The sequence below is a fragment of the Cebidichthys violaceus genome, unplaced genomic scaffold (assembly GCF_023349555.1).
Source record: "Cebidichthys violaceus isolate CVI_PGR_0920_01 unplaced genomic scaffold, fCebVio1.0.p SCAF_19, whole genome shotgun sequence".
NCBI classification, from domain to species: domain Eukaryota; kingdom Metazoa; phylum Chordata; class Actinopteri; order Perciformes; family Stichaeidae; genus Cebidichthys; species Cebidichthys violaceus.
This window is the reverse complement of record NW_027176361.1, coordinates 7,802,888-7,821,102: the sequence shown is the minus strand read 5'-3', so window position 1 is coordinate 7,821,102 and position 18,215 is coordinate 7,802,888. Positions and strand designations below refer to the sequence as shown.

The 18,215-nt window shown below is 42.2% G+C and overlaps 3 protein-coding genes, 1 long non-coding RNA gene and 1 other non-coding gene across 7 annotated transcripts in view; 3 read left to right on the top strand and 2 right to left on the bottom strand.

Annotated features, from left to right (window-relative positions):
* The first annotated feature begins 997 nt into the window (after nt 1–997).
* On the top strand, nt 998–2,152 carry LOC137874353 (uncharacterized). The gene is made up of 4 exons (XR_011103293.1): nt 998–1,054; nt 1,212–1,295; nt 1,441–1,524; nt 2,075–2,152. It is a non-coding gene; the product is annotated as an uncharacterized lncRNA (long non-coding RNA).
* Nucleotides 2,153–2,685: 533 nt separating this feature from the next.
* trnai-aau (transfer RNA isoleucine (anticodon AAU)) lies at nt 2,686–2,759 on the bottom strand. The gene has a single exon. It is a non-coding gene; the product is annotated as a tRNA-Ile (tRNA).
* A 606-nt stretch (nt 2,760–3,365) lies between these two features.
* Nucleotides 3,366–8,428, top strand: larp7 (La ribonucleoprotein 7, transcriptional regulator). 2 transcript variants are annotated; one of them, XM_068713473.1, is made up of 13 exons: nt 3,366–3,387; nt 3,734–3,939; nt 4,058–4,158; nt 4,295–4,378; nt 4,639–4,803; nt 4,928–5,030; nt 5,191–5,493; nt 5,642–5,795; nt 5,912–6,048; nt 6,336–6,448; nt 6,676–6,835; nt 7,497–7,588; nt 8,004–8,428. In XM_068713473.1, the coding sequence occupies exons 2-13, from the start codon at nt 3,747–3,749 to the stop codon at nt 8,079–8,081; spliced, it is 1,683 nt and encodes a 560-aa protein (XP_068569574.1). In that variant the 5' UTR covers nt 3,366–3,387; nt 3,734–3,746; the 3' UTR covers nt 8,082–8,428. The 2 variants fall into 2 exon arrangements, with proteins under 2 accessions (XP_068569574.1, XP_068569573.1); XM_068713472.1 differs by having other exon boundaries at nt 3,369–3,470.
* On the bottom strand, nt 8,414–11,280 carry saxo2 (stabilizer of axonemal microtubules 2). Of its 2 annotated transcripts, none has more exons than XM_068713474.1 (3): nt 10,891–11,280; nt 9,879–10,024; nt 8,414–9,776 (listed from the first exon to the last, which is right to left on the bottom strand). In XM_068713474.1, exons 1-3 carry the CDS (start codon nt 10,953–10,955, stop codon nt 8,851–8,853), a joined length of 1,137 nt encoding a protein of 378 aa, XP_068569575.1. In that variant the 5' UTR covers nt 10,956–11,280; the 3' UTR covers nt 8,414–8,850. The 2 variants fall into 2 exon arrangements, with proteins under 2 accessions (XP_068569575.1, XP_068569576.1); XM_068713475.1 differs by lacking the exon at nt 10,891–11,280 and adding an exon at nt 10,424–10,878.
* Nucleotides 11,281–14,587: 3,307 nt separating this feature from the next.
* The window catches only part of LOC137874629 (collagen alpha-1(XXV) chain), a 146,474-nt gene continuing 142,846 nt past the window's right edge, over nt 14,588–18,215 (top strand). Inside the window, exons 1-2 of the mRNA XM_068713471.1 lie at nt 14,588–15,136; nt 15,311–15,380. Coding sequence (XP_068569572.1) covers nt 14,840–15,136; nt 15,311–15,380 — 367 coding nt within the window. The 5' untranslated portion in view covers nt 14,588–14,839. The remainder of the gene's footprint in view (nt 15,137–15,310; nt 15,381–18,215) is intronic.

Below are 18,215 nucleotides of genomic sequence, written 5' to 3'. Positions count from 1 at the left end.
GTCGACCAACAGCCATCAACTACATCCCCGTGGGCTGCATCGACCGCTTTGTGCTCATCTCTGGCTTCTCCTTGACTGAAGTTCAAGACTTCTTCTTCCGTTATTTCCAGGACAGCACAATTGCTGAGCGTATGTTCGCGGTGGTGTCAGCAAATGAGCTAATGCTGACGCTGTGCTACATACCTGCATTTTGCTACATTGTGTGCTGCATCCTCAAAGAAAGCAAAGACCTCTGTAGTGAGAGCCCCAAAACCATGACGGACATTTATGTGCAGTACCTGGTGGCCTTGCTTCGCTCTCACACTCAAGCGAGAGCCGAAACCTTTCGCCAAGAGCAAGGAGCAGGGACCGTCCAGCCGCTGTCCGATATCGTGCTGAAGCTGGGACGCCTGGCCTTCCAAAAGCTGATGGAGCATCAAACTCTATTCTATGGCAGCGATCAAGACGTTGCAGCGTTAGAGGGATGCAGCCTTGTTAGTACCTTTCTTGACAAGACAGTGGCACAAGAGCCTGGCTGCACTGAGGAGGTTTACTCCTTTGCGCACCTTACTGTTCAAGAGTTCTTTGCTGCAGTTTATTGTGCGGTGACAGATCACCCTGTACCTGATGCACACAGTGCAGGTCTTGCAGAGGGGTCCAACAACGGACATTTGGACCTCTTCAACCGCTTCCTTTCTGGAATCCTCTCTGAACGCAACGCTAATCTTCTATCGAGGCAGGTGGGGCTGTGTTGCCATAAGGACAAAGTGGACAACTATCGTCAGAGGATCATCAGAGAGCTTACAAAGCTCTGTGAAAGCGGGGCCCATATCCTAAACCATTTACACTGCCTGTTTGAGCAACAGGACCCGTCTCTGGCCCTCGCTGTGCAACCAGAGAGGCTGCAAGTGAATGTCAGTGATGAAACACTCTCCCAAATGGATTACAATGCCATCAAGTACTTCCTGAACCTCACAAAGGGCCAAATAGCAGAGCTGGATTTGACAGGGACAGGAGTAAGCTGTGAGGCACTTAGAGACATTCAGCACCTGCTGCTCAGATGTAACAGACTTTGGTGAGTTCCTCGTAAAATGTGGTTTGCAGTGTCTCATTCTCTGACTTATTATTCAATCTTTGCAGTCCCATGTGGGTAATGCATATCACTCTGCACGCATCAAGTTGAGGAATATATAATTTGGTTTATGCACTAATTCCACTTTTCCATTTTGAAGGCTTGGAGAAAACAACATCAACATAAAAACAGCTCAAGTCATTGCGGATGTGCTGCAAGTGTCAGAAAGTATAACCCACCTTGGGTAAGATGACAATTCAATTTACAGGCTTTTGTCAATACTAAGAAAACCAATATGTATCTGTACTTAAACTAAGTGGATATAAAGAGTACACTCATTATTTGAGAATAAAGAATCACCCAGACATGTTTCACACTTCCCATTTTAGTCTTGGATGGTCAGACATCGGTGATGATGAACTACTGGCTCTTTCTAGTGCCATACGGGTGAAAAAAAACCTTCAAGAGCTGTGGTAAGAGACTTGTCACGATATGCTACATTATCATATTTTTGGGGAAATGAAAGCGTTTCCACAATTGTGGTTTTCTGAATCATGCATCCCTTAAAAGCTGACGAGGGTGAAATTATGAAGAAAATACTGTTAAATTATTATTGCCCACTGTTGAAAAGGCAACCTTAATCACCCTCCAGTAAACTTACTGTTTGGTTAATCTTAAATGGATGGAAGGCTTATAATTGTTGAGCATAAGGTCCATTGAAAAAGTGCAGAAGCCTTCCCCTAAAATAAGACAAACTGTTGAAGTAAGAAAAGACCTGATTGTCGGCACCATCGACTATAGTCTTCAGTACAGCAATCCTCAATCTGAATAAAAAACATGTTAATAATGGAGCACCAAGTACAGCTCACTATATGGCCATTTTCTGTCAAAAATGCTCGTCTCTTAGGGGATAAAAATGCTGAGTATAATTTTATATTTGAAAACACCTTTGGTTTGCAGATTTATGTAAAACATTCAATATATAATTCAGGACATGTTACTCATACCCACGTGCCTTCACAGGATGGAGGGAAACCGAGTGAGCTACAAAGGTCTGCTGTCACTCAGTGACTTGACCCCAAACCCTCTGAAAAAAGTTGTGTGAGTGTGACTTGTTTCAACAAATCATTCTAATACATATTTCAACAATACCCATTTTCTTACGCTTCTTTTCATTCTCTCTTCATACAGAGCCATATGGAATGACCTGAGTGACACAGATACAGAGTCGTTTTGCACCCAAGAAAGCATAACTGTGAGCTTCACAGATGATGAAATGTGGGGAGCGTGGGGGGAATGGGTCTTCAAAAGGTGCGAGGTCTGCAGCAATGAGAAGTTAGTGACGGTACTCCACAAAGTGTGCAACATATCGGTCCACTGCTTAGAGACCCAGTGGGCGAAGACTTTCTACAAGCAACTGTCACAGCTCATCAAGCACAGGATTGAGTGCTGCACTGAGGATGACATGAGCAAGAAGCTCAAAAAGTTTGACCAGATACTGAACCACTGACAGTAAAAGGAGTACACCTGTTTGAAGTTATAAGGTAGAACTAACTGTAGATTATTTAATGTTGAATGCTTTGCGTGACACTAATTGAAAGTGAAAGGCAATTGACGTGTCAAAGAAAACTACATGGCCAGTACGGGTATCGAACCCGCGACCTTGGCGTTATTAGCACCACGCTCTAACCAACTGAGCTAACCGGCCACGAGGTGCGAGACTCAAACAATAGAACTAGTTTCTGTTCTCTTCTATTTCTTCGATAAACTGTACACTCTTCTTTTTATACACCTATGCTACAAACACGTTGAGTAGATCTCAGATGTGTGTGTGTGTGTGTGTGTGTGTGTGTGTGTGTGTGTGTGTGTGTGTGTGTGTGTGTGTGCGTGTTTACGGAGTGGGGGTGGGGTGGTTCTCTTCCAAATACAAGCACAAACAATGTCACATGCGAGTGAAAAAAATGTTATGTTATACTATTAGATTATTGCTAAAATACCTATTTAAAAACGTTTATTCATGGGACACTTTATTTCTAGTACTATGTATTGTCATGTTTTCTATTTATTTAACAAATTATATTTAAATTTTAAATGCACTACTCCTTGTGAATTCCATTGTAATATATGTAATGTGCGTATGAAATAGCATATATTATTATTATTTTTTTTAAATGTATCAGATGAATTGTAACTTGTGCACTATTGTCAATAAAATGTTGAAACTTCAAATGCATTATGTTACATTTTATTTTGGAATACTTCACCGGAAGTTGTTTAAACTGCTTACCCTGATTCTGATCTGACGAATATATTCTGCGACGTCTTCGCTGAACGAAGTAAGTCGTTCATATGACGTTAGCCAGCGAGCTAACCCGTTTTTCGTTATTTGTGTGTATGCAGTTTCCTCATCTCAAATAAGGTGAGTTCTCGTAATTATCATGGCAGTTAAATGTTACGTGAGGGGTTAACGTGTTTTGAAATGGAGTGGGCATGACGATACCATTTTAAAAATGTCACTACCCGCGAACTGACATACAACTGCATACGCTAGCGGTAGCTAACACACAATTGGCTAGCTAAGCAGACCCAACACGTAAATAGCGTTTAACCGTAAATGGACACAGTGCATCTCATTGACTGTGCTGTTTCACACGTGTGCATGTCGCTGATCTGTGTTTACAGTCTCATCTCCAGGATGCTTGACACAGAGAGGGAAGCTGCTCATGCAGAAGCCAGCAGTAAGAACAAGGAGACTGAAAAGAAGAAGAGGTCCCGTGTCAAGCAGCTGCTGGGGGATGTGAAGAGACAAGTGGACTTCTGGTTTGGAGACGTCAACCTTCATAAGGACCGTTTTCTGAAAAAACTCATCGATGAGTCAGAGGATGGATGTAAGGGGCTATCAATATCAATATCACACTACATTCATATCAGCCATTGAATCATTTAGTGCATGTAATGACACCAAGACATTGAATGAAACGTACCAAATATGTTATTTGTTTTTAGATGTTGATATATCTCTGTTGGCGAGCTTCAATCGAATGAAGAAGCTGACAAGTGACACCAAGCTGATCGCCAGAGCACTGAAAAACTCATCTGTAGTTGAGGTACTATGACTATGACGTTTTTTTTTTATTTTTATGATGTGTCGTTGATGTTTTATTATTTTGAGAGTTTGTGCAGGGCTCCAACCTAATGTCCAATGAATGCGATGAACTCAAATGTGTTCATGTTTTGTTTCAGGTTAACCTAGAGGGAGATAAAGTAAGGCGTCAGCTTCCCATTGGAGATGTACCGAATGACGTCGACGATCGCACAGTCTATGTGGTAAAAAAATAGTTTCATGTATAATTGTATCTTTAGACCATTCCAAAATGTGTCCCACTTCATTTGCAGTGTATGCGAATGACATAAACTGACAGGAAGTAAACCCTGATGTTCCCTCAGCAGAGGAAATACACCTTCCACTGAGCTCTTATCTGTGTGGAGACTCACATACTCGTGTGCTGTGTGTTCTATGCCTGCTGGTATTAACAACACTGTTGGATCATAAGATAATACTTTTCTTTCTTTCTTTTTTTCACAAGGAACTCTTGCCCAAGGATGTGACGCACAGCTGGGTAGAGAGAGTGTTCACCAAGTGCGGGAATGTGGTTTATGTTAGCATCCCAAGATACAAGACCACTGGCGACCCCAAGGGTTTCGCCTTCATCGAGTTTGAGACGGAGGAACAAGCACAGAAAGCCATAGAGGTGATACCTTCACTATAATCAATACGACGTCATTGTTTTCTAAAATATGTGATTAGTCAGTCAGCCCAGTGTTTTGATTTTGGCAGGAACAAAACTCATGGACATTTTTGACCTTTTGAAACAGATGCTGAACAACCCCCCTGAAGATGCTCCCCGGAAGCCAGGGATTTTCCCCAAGACTAAAAGCGGGAAGCCCATCCCTCTACCAGCCGACAATCCACCATCAGGTGCAATAAAATACAATCACTTCATTCACATCACTTCTTCTCTCTACCTCCCATAAACCGAAAATCCCTGACTCATTAGAAATCTGAGGCATAATGTCAAGTAAAAGGCTTTTGATGCAATTTGTATTGATCCGCATGTCTTGACATCCGTGTGCGACAGGTGAAGAAGAGGAGAAGAAAAAGAGAAAGAGAAAGAAAAAGAAAGAAGGGTCCACACTACAGACTTCTTCTGAAGAATCCAAAGAGCGAGAGAGGGAAGCAGAACCGTCGGCGCTAAAGAGGAAGCGCTCAGCGACGGGTGATTTTGAATCAGATGTCGCCACTGCTCTGAAGCCACCGGACAAACTGTCAGAGAAAAAAAGACGACGGTCCCAGACGGCAGAGGGATCCGAAAGTGACGTGCCTTCTAAGATAAGGAGGACGAGTGAAAGTGAAGCTGGAGAGAAGGATTTAACTAAGCCTCGTAAGTGAACCCAGTCCGTTACCCGTTTCGTTTCTTTGCTTTTCCCTTTACTTCCTAAAAATCTGAAAATAGATGACTAATGATGCGTTTTTACAGCAATGAAACCACGAGTTAGTTGTTGTGTTAACTGTGTTATTCCCCTTTTTAGATACACCCACTAAAAGTGACACGGAGAGAGGCATTGAAGAAGGGAAAGAAAACAGAGATGATTCAGCAGTTAAAGCAAAGAGGAAGAGAAAAAAGAAACACAAGGAAAAACTGAAAATAGGGGAAGAAGTGATCCCACTCCGGGTTCTATCCAAGTAAGATCCCTCTTCCATTCTTCTTCATGTGTCAACAGGAATGAATTAATAAGTGAAAACCCCTACAGAACAACGTTAACGTTAACACACTGATGATGATCTTTTGGCTGCATTAGGAAAGAGTGGCTTGAGTTGAAGGATGAGTATCTGACGTTGCAGAAGCGCAGCATGAAGTCCTTGAAGAAGTGCATCAATAAGATCGATCACAAGGAGCACAAGAGTCTCATGGAGACGGACCATGATGCACAAGATGGTAAGAGGGAGATCTTCGTGAACCCATTTTCATATCCCCATGTTACCCGTTACCTGCTAACATCATTGAAGATGACATGACAGTCAACCCTGTCCTCTCAACAGTACCGACGTCAAGGTATTACTCCAAAAAACGTCAAATCAAACTCGATGTTTACGAGTTGATCGTAATAACGTCTTCTCACAGAAGCTAGATGTCTCTACAGCTGTCGGTTAGAATACACGGGCTCCAGTGGTTTAGTTCTGTTTAATGCAATAATGTTGGTTTGTGGGTTTTCTGTCTTCTAGTTGAGAAGAGTAAGACAAGTGAGAAAGAGACGAACCAAGGCCCTCAGTTCACCAGTGGTGTCATCATGAAGATTACAGACAGCAAGCCGCTGCCAGGGAGGAAGTTCATCAAGGTACAATGTAACTCTCGTCAGCCCTACTGGCAATTATCCATATGGTCCATATTTTGATATTCAGGAAAATTAAGATCACCAACAAGCTTTGCTGTGTGAGTCGAGGTAAAGTTAGTCACACAGGTTTACCTTTTACCAAGTGAGGCTTTTGTGCACAAGACAATTAAATCTCATTAAACATAGATTATTAATTGACGTTTGTGTGTTTTTTTTTAATTTTTATGTAGGATGCTCTGTGCAAAATATCCCCAGTAGCGTACATTGACACCTTGGACGGAGACACTGAGGGTCACATCCGCTTTCACACCCCTGAGGACGCTAAAGCTGTCAGCGACGCCAGAGCGGAGCTGCAGAAAGAGCACAGCTGGAAGGTGGAGATCCTCGCAGGTCTGCATTTTTTATTTCCTTCGTTCAAGGTACAATTATTTGCGCATAGCTCCCAGGATGCTTTTCGTTACGCCGCGCTGTTACGACTCCTCCTCGGGATATCCAGGCATTTCACTAAACGAGGCCTCGGAGTCGTCACTTTACAACAATGTCAATTAAATGTGAGAGACATAATGAGACAAGAACGCACAGAGATGCCTTCATGTATTTTATTGTGTGAAGCACTACAAATGTTCTTATGAAAAGTACGATACAAATAAAGAGAGACTACACTTCTGTTTATCTATATGACAATATAATTAATGTAAACATCACGTCACAATTAAAGCAGTTAAAGATCCTCCGTGATGGCGGAGGGGGGGACGATGTCCGGGTCAAGGGGGGAGCGAGAGGACGCGAGGATGCATAGGTTAGCGTCATGAAAAGCACCCTCGGTATATGCATCGCTAATCCTCTCCGGTCGAGAAGAGGACTCGGATGACTGAGCTGTTTTTTTTTTTTTTAAATAATTGATTATGGTGAAAATAATTTATTGGGACAGCGCCCATCAGCTCGTCTCAAGTTCTGCGTTTCAAGGGTTTCTTATGAATTGTTGATTGCATTTTTGAGCCCACGGGTAATAATATTAGCATAATAAATCTCCATTCAATGACTTTTAAAGGGGACCATGAACAACGGTACTGGCAGAAGATCCTAGTGGACCGCCAAGTCAAGCTCAATCGCCCCAGAGAAAAGAAGAGGGGTACGGAGAAGGTGAGGTCACCCTTTACATTTTGAAACAGAAAAATACATATACACACATGTCACTGTGCACAGCAATGTATTATTAATCATTCCGCTTTGGTTTAGTAAACAAGATGTTAACAGTAGGTTGTATCAGCTCTTAGCAAGAGTATGAGAAATCCAAATATTGTGGTATTTGATATATAATGTTAAACTGTGACACGGTATTGACAGACATTCATATGGTAATATTCAAAATGTACAAAGGATGGACAGGATTAGGATGCATATTTTAGCTTATTTCTTATTTATCCTGAATCCATTTTTGGATATGTATTAATACCTGGAATAATGTTGTCATATACTCAGTCATATTCCATTGTTGAAGCCTCTTTTTTTTTATTTGCTATCACATCTAATTTCTAATTTTCTTTTAACACTTCAGCTCATATCCAAAGCCGAAAAAATCATCCTCGCCCGGGCCAGAGAGGCCCATAAGCACATCCGTTTCCAAGAAGACTGATGGCTGCTGACAGCCGTCCATGTTTAACTCTGTGGACTTTACATAATATGATTCAAAAGGGGACAGCTGGTGTTAACGCGTACCTAACTGGAGGGGAACTCAATGTGTAACTAGTTCAAATGTCCCCTTATCGTTTGTTTGCACTGGAGCTGCTTTGCATATTGACAGTTTGGCAACATTTTTTTATTTTTAATTGCTTTTTTTTTAAACAGAAAGATTCTGTGTATGATATAAATATGATTGGAAAGTTCTCCCAGTAAAGACGTGTCCAAATCATGGCATTTCCTTTTGAGGATATTTGCCTTTTTTGTTTTTTAATAAAAAGTAATTCTCTGATTATTACAGCATTTATTGTTTGGTACTTATAACACAGTTGTCTTTGTAGTTTGTGTGTAAAAGGCATCGACCTTCATGTGCTCACTCTCACCTATTACCATACGTTACTGTAGCTTGGATGGAGTGTTCATCCTCGATGAAAAGTGAAACTGGTCACTGTTCAGCACCATTCAGTAATTGCTGTGATTGACCACATTTAGCTGTCCAACTTGTTCCCCAAACAGAATATGAAATGCCTTCAATTAAGTAGATTACATAACACTCAAAATGAGTTTTGCTGAGGAGTATCAGTGAGCTGCTTAGTGGTATAAAAATAGCTGCCGTTACATAATCTCAGTTGTGTTTATGGCTTTTATTGTTGTAAAGGTAGAAGCTACCTGAGGTAATGTGTGGCAGCCCCACATCTCATCAGCAGCCTGCTCTCTGGAGAAGCTTAGCTTCTGCTAGAAACCATGCAGTGGATTATTTGGTGGGCCTGAGGGGGCTCCTCACAAATTCGACCATCGGTCAAAGTCCCTCCTCTGTCCAAAGAGCTGGTCCAGTGCATCCTGGACTCTTGAGTCCCAGGGGAGTTGCGTTCCAAGTTGGAAAGTGCTCCGTTCTCAGCAGGACAGCGAGTCGTGTTGGTGGCATTGCAGCTGGATGCCCTCTCATTCGATTTGGGGTGATGGCGAAATGGCTTCCGAGTTGTTTTGCGGCCCTCAGCAGTCTGAGGCGTGCACAGTGAAAAGGTCGTTTTCTCGGGCCTGTCCAGTTCGTCTTTACGGACGGAGGGGAAGCGCTGCGGCATGTCCCAAGATTTGTAATCCTCCTTCATGGTCGTCGTTCCACAAAAGCGCCGCTTGCTCGTCTCTCTGGTTTGCTTAGATGGCAGGACTGGTTTGGCACGCTGGCACTTGTGTTCTGTGTAGTCTGCACGTGTTGTGGAGAGGAAGTTGCAGTGGTCTGCCGGTGGACTTGATTCTTTGGCTTTGCCTTTGCCGTGGAACTTGTTTTCAAGGGACCAGGTCTTGAACTCCCGAAACAATGCACTGGCTTCATCAAGAATGGCCTGGTTTACTGCCCAAGCCACCTTTGGCTTCAAAGACACGGCAGGCTGAGACAGCAGGCCTATGGTGTGGTACACGGGCGCCTCCCTGCGCGTGGGCTGCACTGGATGGGTGACGTAGTCAGATCTGTAGCTGGTGACGCTTTCAAAAGGTTGTGGGACTGGCTTAGAGTTGGCTGCAACTTGAACCGAATTTAGCTGGAAGCGACCTTTGGAGGGATGCTCTGTGACAACTAATCCTTGGTTGACTTTCAAGCTGTCGGTTAGCTTATATGGCAGGCGCCTCTTCACTTTCCATGCTTGGAAATCGTCTGAAAATAAGAGACAGCGAGAGTGAATTTGAATCGGGGTGTGTGTATTTGTTGTTTTATATTCCTGCAAAGAACGACTCTACTGACGGTGAAATTGCTTACTTTTGTACACTGAGGTGTAGTCCACCTTGGATGCCACCTGGTTCGCTTCAAAGCGCATAGGACTGTGTGCGATGCTGCTGCATCTCCGGTGGCCTTTGGGTGCCACCGAGGGTTGTTTTGTCCATTTGTCGGTCACATAGATTGATCTGAAACACGTTAATGATGTGAATTTGCCTCTTTTTAAAACATTTTTATACAGGTAGAGTTTTAAAACGTGTCCAAACTTTCCAAAATTGCTCCCAAACGCTGTGTCTTGCTCAACTCCAGTTTCCTACTTTTCCCAGAGTGACTTTCACCACCACACCTCGGGCAGCCTGGACATGAGGGACATGAGGCACCCAGGCGGGCAAAGAGCCAGATGCATTGCATCATTGGACAATTGGCCCTCACGGGTGGGGAGACATTGGCATCAATCAGCCTCACCCACCAGGAACATAACATGAGAGCAACTTATCACAGCTTAGTTTCACTAAGATGTGTCCAGGGTCTCTCTGTGTTGAGCCAAATAAGATGGTGTTGGTGCAGCGTGGGGGAAGGGACCTTACCTGCTACTCTGTGAGGCTCTCTGAGGGCCGAAGTGCTTCCTGGACATCAAAGTTTACACTTTCAACATCAAGGCAATTGTGCCTCTAGACATATAGCGGCATTAAGACGAAGTATAAAAGAAACACAAGGCCAAATAAAAAGGCTTTACAAAATAAATAACGGGTAAAACGATTCCCTGAGTTAGAGCAGCTTACCTTCCCACAAAGAGAATCAAATAGTTTTGTTGATTTTGTAAGCCTATACAGTTCTAAAATCAGCATAAACCCTTGCAGGATCACACATTTGGTAGATGTATCCACCCCCTCAAAAAAAAAAAGATCTTTCAACTGAATACAGGTCAGATAATTCCATTACAAATAAAGGACATTTTGCAAAAATACAAGCAGATCACCTTTGTGTTTTCTTCATGACGGCACAACCACAATTGCGATGTTTCCTTAAATAAAACATAAATAGATCCCCTCACCTCATAGATGTGGTCTGTTTGTCGTTTTGCTGCATATTTTGTTGCCTCGCAGTGTTTTGGCGCATCGCTCGTCAGGCGGTGCGCTTTTTTTTTTTTTTGGCGTCCTGTGTCTCGGAGTTGTGGCGTCCTGTGTCGGAGTTGTTGCAGCCTGCTCCGTGACTGTGCTGCTGCAGGCCTACATATGAATTATTGACCGGAGGAACATTGGTGTGTGTTGAACGAGAGTAGCACGCAGAGCGGCCGAGAGCATCTAAAAATAAACACCAGTGGATTACTGTGATGCAGGCCGGTTGTCAAGGCGGGGACGCTGCGAGGGATGATGCGCTTTTTTGGCGCGTAAAGAGGATTTCCAAATACCCCTTGTCGTTGCATAAAGTGGAGGAGCCACTTTTGAAAAATATACAAAGTAGTGTATCAGCCCCGTGAGATTATGTTGCTTTTACTGTCCTGTTTCTAATGCTGAACATGCAGAGGGTTAGCTGCGTCGTGCGTTTTGCAACGTGACCTTGTCGCAGGGCTCCATCTGTCACTTTGTAGTGATGTCCAAGAAAAAAAAAAAAAGAGAGAGCGAGATGGGATGTAAGCACGCAGCTGCAACTGAGAGTAGGGCAAATGTTGACCTCGTGAACTGCTGATTTCGCACACGTCATGGGGATTTCACCACGCACAAATGTTAAATTATGGATTATGGAATCTACACCATCGAGGGCGTTTCTGTGTTTGTCCAGTAGATGGCGTCCAAAGCTTTAATATCTACGTATGGAGAGAGCACCTGACCCACATTCTATTATGACTTACTTCTCTATTGTGTTTGACAAAAAAATAAGTAGAAGGCTTATAATATGTTGAAATAGACAGTATACTCTATAGACAGCCGTTTAACAAAACATTTATTGCGATCTGGGATCAGATGAGAATATAGTTGTGAGAATGAGTAAAACTATATATTGTATGAGTTACGACGATGATTGCTTTTATTAGGCTTTACAACAGCATAAACCAGAACAGAGATAAAACAGATGTGATGGGAGACGTCAAAACGCAATAAACCGTCTAATAAGTAGTCTAATGGAGCAGCTCTAAAAATATAAACAAAAAAACCCCACCTAATATATAAAACATGATTTAGCATGTACATATATAAATATCTACAAATACAAAGGAAAGGATAAATTAACTAGACATGATTCATTAAATGTGATGAATTACATTTTCAAAAGACAAACTCTTGATCATTTGTACTTTGGCATTCCATATTTGTACTGCATGATTTCTGAGGAAATACTGGCCATGACTGTTTTTAATTTAAAAGAAGAAAAGTGGAGATGGGTAAACTGTTATCGATATTTTTAGACTGACATTTCAGTATTTTGTACTGAAAAGTATTCTTCCATTAATAAAACTCCTCGAAAAATATTGAGTATTTCATAGAATTGCATTGGGTGCACAAGTGTCTGAAGCAGCATTTAGACCGTGAAATGCAGTGGCCCTCATAGATTTTCAGTTGTAGCAGAAATGGTGCTACATTAGCCTTGTAAATGCCTTAACTAAGTTATTAAAAACAAAACACAGCTGAATAAATGCAGTTAATGAACTGTGCAAATAGCACTTGTAGACTCAGACCTTGATTGATACCTGGTCAAAGTACCTGCATGTCAAATGCACTAACTCCATTGGGTCACATTTATACAGTCAACAAAGTGAAATACAAGTACTGTCCTGTAGTTTTTAACACACACACACACACACACACACACACACACACACACACACACACACACACACACACACACACACACACACAGGTGTTTTCAGTTATTCTGGCTGATTTGACCTCTGCTCAGGTTGAAGTTGGCAACAGGAGGAGCAAAGCTAACAGGAGAATGAGGACGATGTCCATCAAGCAGTCATTCACCTGAGGAGACCTAATCAGGTAGAATAATAAAAATCACCTGTGTATATTTACCGTCTCTTGGATTTTTCCCTCATTATAAAAAGTATTATGACGAATACGTTTTGCACTCCCAAGTCTACAGATTGTGCAACAAAAGAATAACACCAGTGTCTTGCTGTCACTGCAAACTAATGAATTTAAAGTGCTTTAGGATTGCTTATGTTAATTTCCTTCTGATGCCGAGCAAAACAATTGATGTTTACAATGTTTACTTTTATGTACGTACTAGTTCTGAATTGCTTGCCAGAGAGATGCTGATTTTATTGCACTGGCATGAGACTTGACCCATATGAGATGGCAGACATACTTGAAATATGAATTTAATAAGAATGTAGAACTTCTCAGAGCTAATTTATAAATCCAGTTATTGTAGAATACACTTGATTATTTGGGAACACAAAGAAGACAGAAACTGCCCAGATAAATAAGTATAATCCACATTGATAAATTGTATTTCTCATTCTCACAGAGTGATTTGGAGTAAAGACCTATTTTCACAGAGAAACATTAAAATGCAAAAAGGCTGGGAAGAGGAACTTGAGAATAAGAAGTCAGGAGTCTGGGGAGGTTTATGGATATTTGAAGTCCTTTCCGATTATACATTTCTGACTGCATATGAAAAAAGAATTCTCTATTCAGTGTCACTCCAAACATATTTGGTCATCTTCAAACGGTTAAACAGTGTGCAGGGATAGATGCTGATCTAGCTGTTCATTAAATATAGCTCTAATAGCTCAAATGAAGAACAACAGTCTGCCCATTGAATTCAAATGTCAGTGTTTATGCATTGACAGAGGGAACGCTTGTTGTATTGATGCTTGTGCAAGTCGAGTAAATACATTCGATTTTTATGATTGTGCCATTCATACAAAGTGTTCAGTTATGAATGTGAAATATGGTTGATGCAAAGTGCAGAAATATTTAAAGTAATTCTTCACTTTTGTCAGTTTGTTAGATTAGAACCCTGCAGGAATTTCTCAATTTCTCAGAAGGACCATCTCTGGAGGATTTTTACCCCCATTCCCTAGTTCTTCCCAGTATCATGTCATGTTAATCACGGATGATTTGCGTGCATTATCTGCTTCAGTCTTGATGGATATTAACTGACATCTGATCAGAATTCACGGCAGCAACCAGTACAGAGGGGTCACAGACGGTGGGTTCCCTTAACGCCAGCATCCCTGCTTGAGCGCTGCAGGGCTCTGTGGCTCTCTTCTCTCTGCATGGTGTCTATTGAACACCAGCAATCAATAAGATGTGCTATTTGCACAGTTCAGTGAGCGCCTCTATCCACCCGAATACCCTCAGGAAGAAAGCTTTTACAATGTTCGTGCGTTTTTACGCAGCGCCATGGCCAACAAAACCCCCTCAAAACGTTGCCATACATTGGCTGCAGGGAATGTAGCCCTTCAAGTTTAGACAACACCAAAATTCCATGACTGATTTATCGTGTTCAAGTGTTTGCTGTCTTACCAAAACAACGTTTTCTACAAAAAGTAATTGCATTTGTACGCAGCGTTCTGTTCGATAATTGGAGATCTGACAGAAATACAATGAAAGAGCTCGAAAGGAGCGGGTCAATAAATTATGTTAATCAGTCAGAGCAGATTGGAGGCGTGTTGCCGCGGTGGAAAAAGCTCCGAGTGGTAACGCCGTCTCCACTACGTGCGCGCTGCCTTCGATTTCCCCAGCCTCTCTTTCTACTTTATTGTGCTTAATAGCAATTTCCTCTGCAGCAGACTACTGTGCAGCGGGCTCGGTGCAACAAGTTTGCAGGAGCCGTCAGTGCAGGTTGACTTGACTTTGCCTTGGCTGGAGCGGAGAGGTGCTCCACTCCTCTCATCTATCTGTCGCTGCCCCCACGAAGTCACTGTACGTGAACGCCGCGTCGCAGGCAGGCAAGCACATTCACACGCGCAAAACGGTGTGCCACAAATCCGTGATTCGGCGCCAGATGCAGTTTGCGCCCAACTAAGCGCGTGCAGTTGTAGTTAAATGGAGATCGCGGAGGCAAGAGGAGCATCTAAGTGCGTGGAAAAGATGGAGAAAGAAGTGGCCCCTCAGAAGCGACAATATTGCCGCACGACAGTGCTGAACGTAGTCTCGTCTTTATGCTCAGTGGCGTCCATCGCCTTTTGCATTCTTCTGAGCATTAACTCAGCTGATGTTAAGAACCGGGTTGTGGACTTGGAGGGGGGGAATGGCGAGCACACCTTTATCCGTGCTCCTGGCTACTCCATGGATGATTTTAATTCATTGATTGATCAAAGAGTGGATGAGCTGATCTCTCAGGTAACGTTGGCTCTTTCACTTGCTCTTGTTAATTGTTTGTGCGCTTTTGCTTGCCCTTAAAGTGACACTGTTTAAGAAATCCTGCCTGTTTGATTTTATTGAAAGCATTGTGTGTAAATGAATGAAAATTTAATTTTTCATTTTTTTTTCTTTTTTTTTTTTTTACAATTTCAGCGCTCCTATGAAAATTTTGTCAAGATTCGGACTGCACGACAAGCATCACCTGAATGCAACTGCCCTCCAGGTAAATACAACTTACTCCCCTCCAATGTATTCTGGTCACGTGGTTGTCTGTTGGTGTGCTGGATTTGAAGCATGTTTGTGACTCAGTCCAGAGTTGATGTGAGAATGAATGTGAGCTTTCTGAACAGGTCCTTTTGGTTTATGTCATTGAAACCGGTGACGCATGACAGTTTGCCTGGGTAGTGTTGATAGTTTGTGGAGGTCTGCTGTGAAGGATGCAGACAGCTGACTGGCCATTACACTTAGCAAAAAGAGAGGTATTTAACAGCAGTCTATACATAGACGTGCTGAGAGGTTGTTTGACTTGCGTTGTTGGTCTGCTCACTTGTCCTCTTGGAAAAGAGATGTTGAAGTTCACATTTGCCACCAGCAGATGGAAACATTACTTCCTTCAGTGGGGGTCAGCATTCTGATCATTTTGGGATGGAGTCGAGGTTATTCTTCAGTGCCGCTCAAGGATGTTGGAGGGAAAGCTGCACAGTTTGGGCTGTAATATCACATTTGTTTTTTCTGACATTTAAACCCATGGCATTCACTACTGTGCGTCATTGTGAGACGTCACAATGCTGCTCCTCAATATGTGTTGACAGCTCCAGTAACAATGAGAAAATGAAAAAAAAGAAAATAAATGTTATATATAAAATAACCCTGCAGGTGTTTTCTGACTATGGATACAGAATTACTATCTCCATAGGCTAGAATCCAGTTCTAATGTAAAGGTCAGATGGTTGTGCAGTTTAAAATTTCAATAAGCCCATTAAGAATGTTTTCCATCTGTTATGCATTAAGGGTTGTGGATATAACCGATTAAAGTCTTGAATATCCATTTATTGTGTCTGAAAGCATGTTTTTTTTCAATCTGGTGTAGGTCAAAGGAATAGAATATAGTCTTGGTTAAATGAAAACCATGTATATCCAAAATCTGTCAGATAAACTGAAGAATTGAGTGTTCCTGAACGGATTGATTCAAACCATCATACTTCTTAAGCTAAATTCACCATTTTAAAAACCCATTGGATGAAAAATGCATTGCTACCAAACTGCAAACAGGAATGTTTTAGACATCTTGGAGATATATGGTTTCCTTTTAGGACTGTGAGGATATGTGAGTTTCTTTAGGATTCCACCAGACATATATTTGAAGCGTTTGCTCATAGCATTTTTTATTCATTTATTTGTTCATGTGAAACATTCAAACTCCTCAAAAATATCTCCAATGTCAGAATACCAAAGTTTTGTCAAACAGGATCCTCAGCTCCTCTTAATCATGATAAAAGGAGTCCCTGAAGTCAGAATTAAAGAGTAGTGTATTGCCTTTGTGAATGACACATCACTGCATGGTAGGACCACATGCCCTCAATGAGCCACATATGAGCGTTCCGCTCGTGTCTGGCAGACTGCTGTCTGTGTAGCTACACAGCACAGGGTGGACATGCTGCAGGAAACGTGCACGTTTTCACAACTTTTCAAAGTGTGATGCCGAGGGATCTGTCCACATCGCGGCCTCAGTCAGCTCCAGCTGGGAATGTAATGCAGTAAGTGTGAACATACTGTATGTGACCCCTCTGGAAAGGTCATAGTCGTGACATTGTTCAGAGTAGCTCTCGTGGTTGGATTTTTGGATGGACAATCCAGGTGTCGGAAAGAATCAGTCCTGCAGGATTGAAGTGTCCTTGGGGCAGGATGCTGAATCCTTACTAAATCAAGGGACTGTTCTGTTGATCTCTGACCTCTCTATTGGGGGGGGGGGGGGGGGATTCATGCAGCAACACAAAAGGATATTAACATCTATCATAATCAGACATAGGTGAAAGAAGAAACAAGGCCTGTGAAAGCAATAATCCACAATGAATGAGCCCCATTTTTTTTTTTACTTTTTGCAAGTGGTTTATCAATTGCGAATGAGTCATCAGCTGAGTGGAAATGCCTGAATTAATGAGACCCAAGTACTGGAAGTATTAACCATAATGAGACTCTCACAATCATGCTGCTCTCTGTTCTCAATCCCTATCATATGTCTGCTATTTATTTTCTCCCACCACATCACTGTACAGGGCAGAAATAAAACAATGAAAACATTTCACATCAAATGAAGCGTGGCGACCCAAAAGCCAAGGCGGCACCGAGCTCCATCTTGGAAACTGGCACTCTCGTATGCGATTACATTTTTTCATGTCCAGTTCAACAGCATACTTTTGAAGAGTCTGTTGCGTATTTAATATTGCAATGTTCATGCAGTGCAAGTGTATTACACACGCAGCATACTTTGTTAATGCTTCGGAGTGACCCTTTTCAGGCCAAATATCTTTTATATGAATGCTGAATGGGTTCACTCAATAGTTATCCTCTCTTGTGTCTGGGAGACAGCCCGTGGCTCAGATGTGGCTTTTTTGTTCCTTTTAAGGGGAGGACCGTAATGTGCTTTTCACAGTCTTCACTTTATTGCTGTCAAAGAAGATGGAGTGGTTTGCAAAGACAGAGCAATGGTCCATAGCTTCAGGATATTTTATAGGTTGTTTCTGAATCCTAGGAAGTTTGTACCTTCTTTATCAGAGAAAGTCTGTTGTGAACTTAAAGTATATTGTATTCATGCTGATTTTAATTTTTGGTTCATGAAGGTGAAGCTTCTTTTTTTTTCTGGGGCCATTTGTCATTCTACCAGTGCCTGGTACTGCTGTCATGTTATTAGCTTCTGAAACTAAAACACTATAGCTGTGATTGGGTCTGGCCACAACAGCATCATGGCTGTAGGGATGACTGTGTTGGTCGGGTGGTCAACCACTTTGGTCCAGACTGAAATATCTCAACCAGTATTGGATTAGATGGCCGTGGAAAT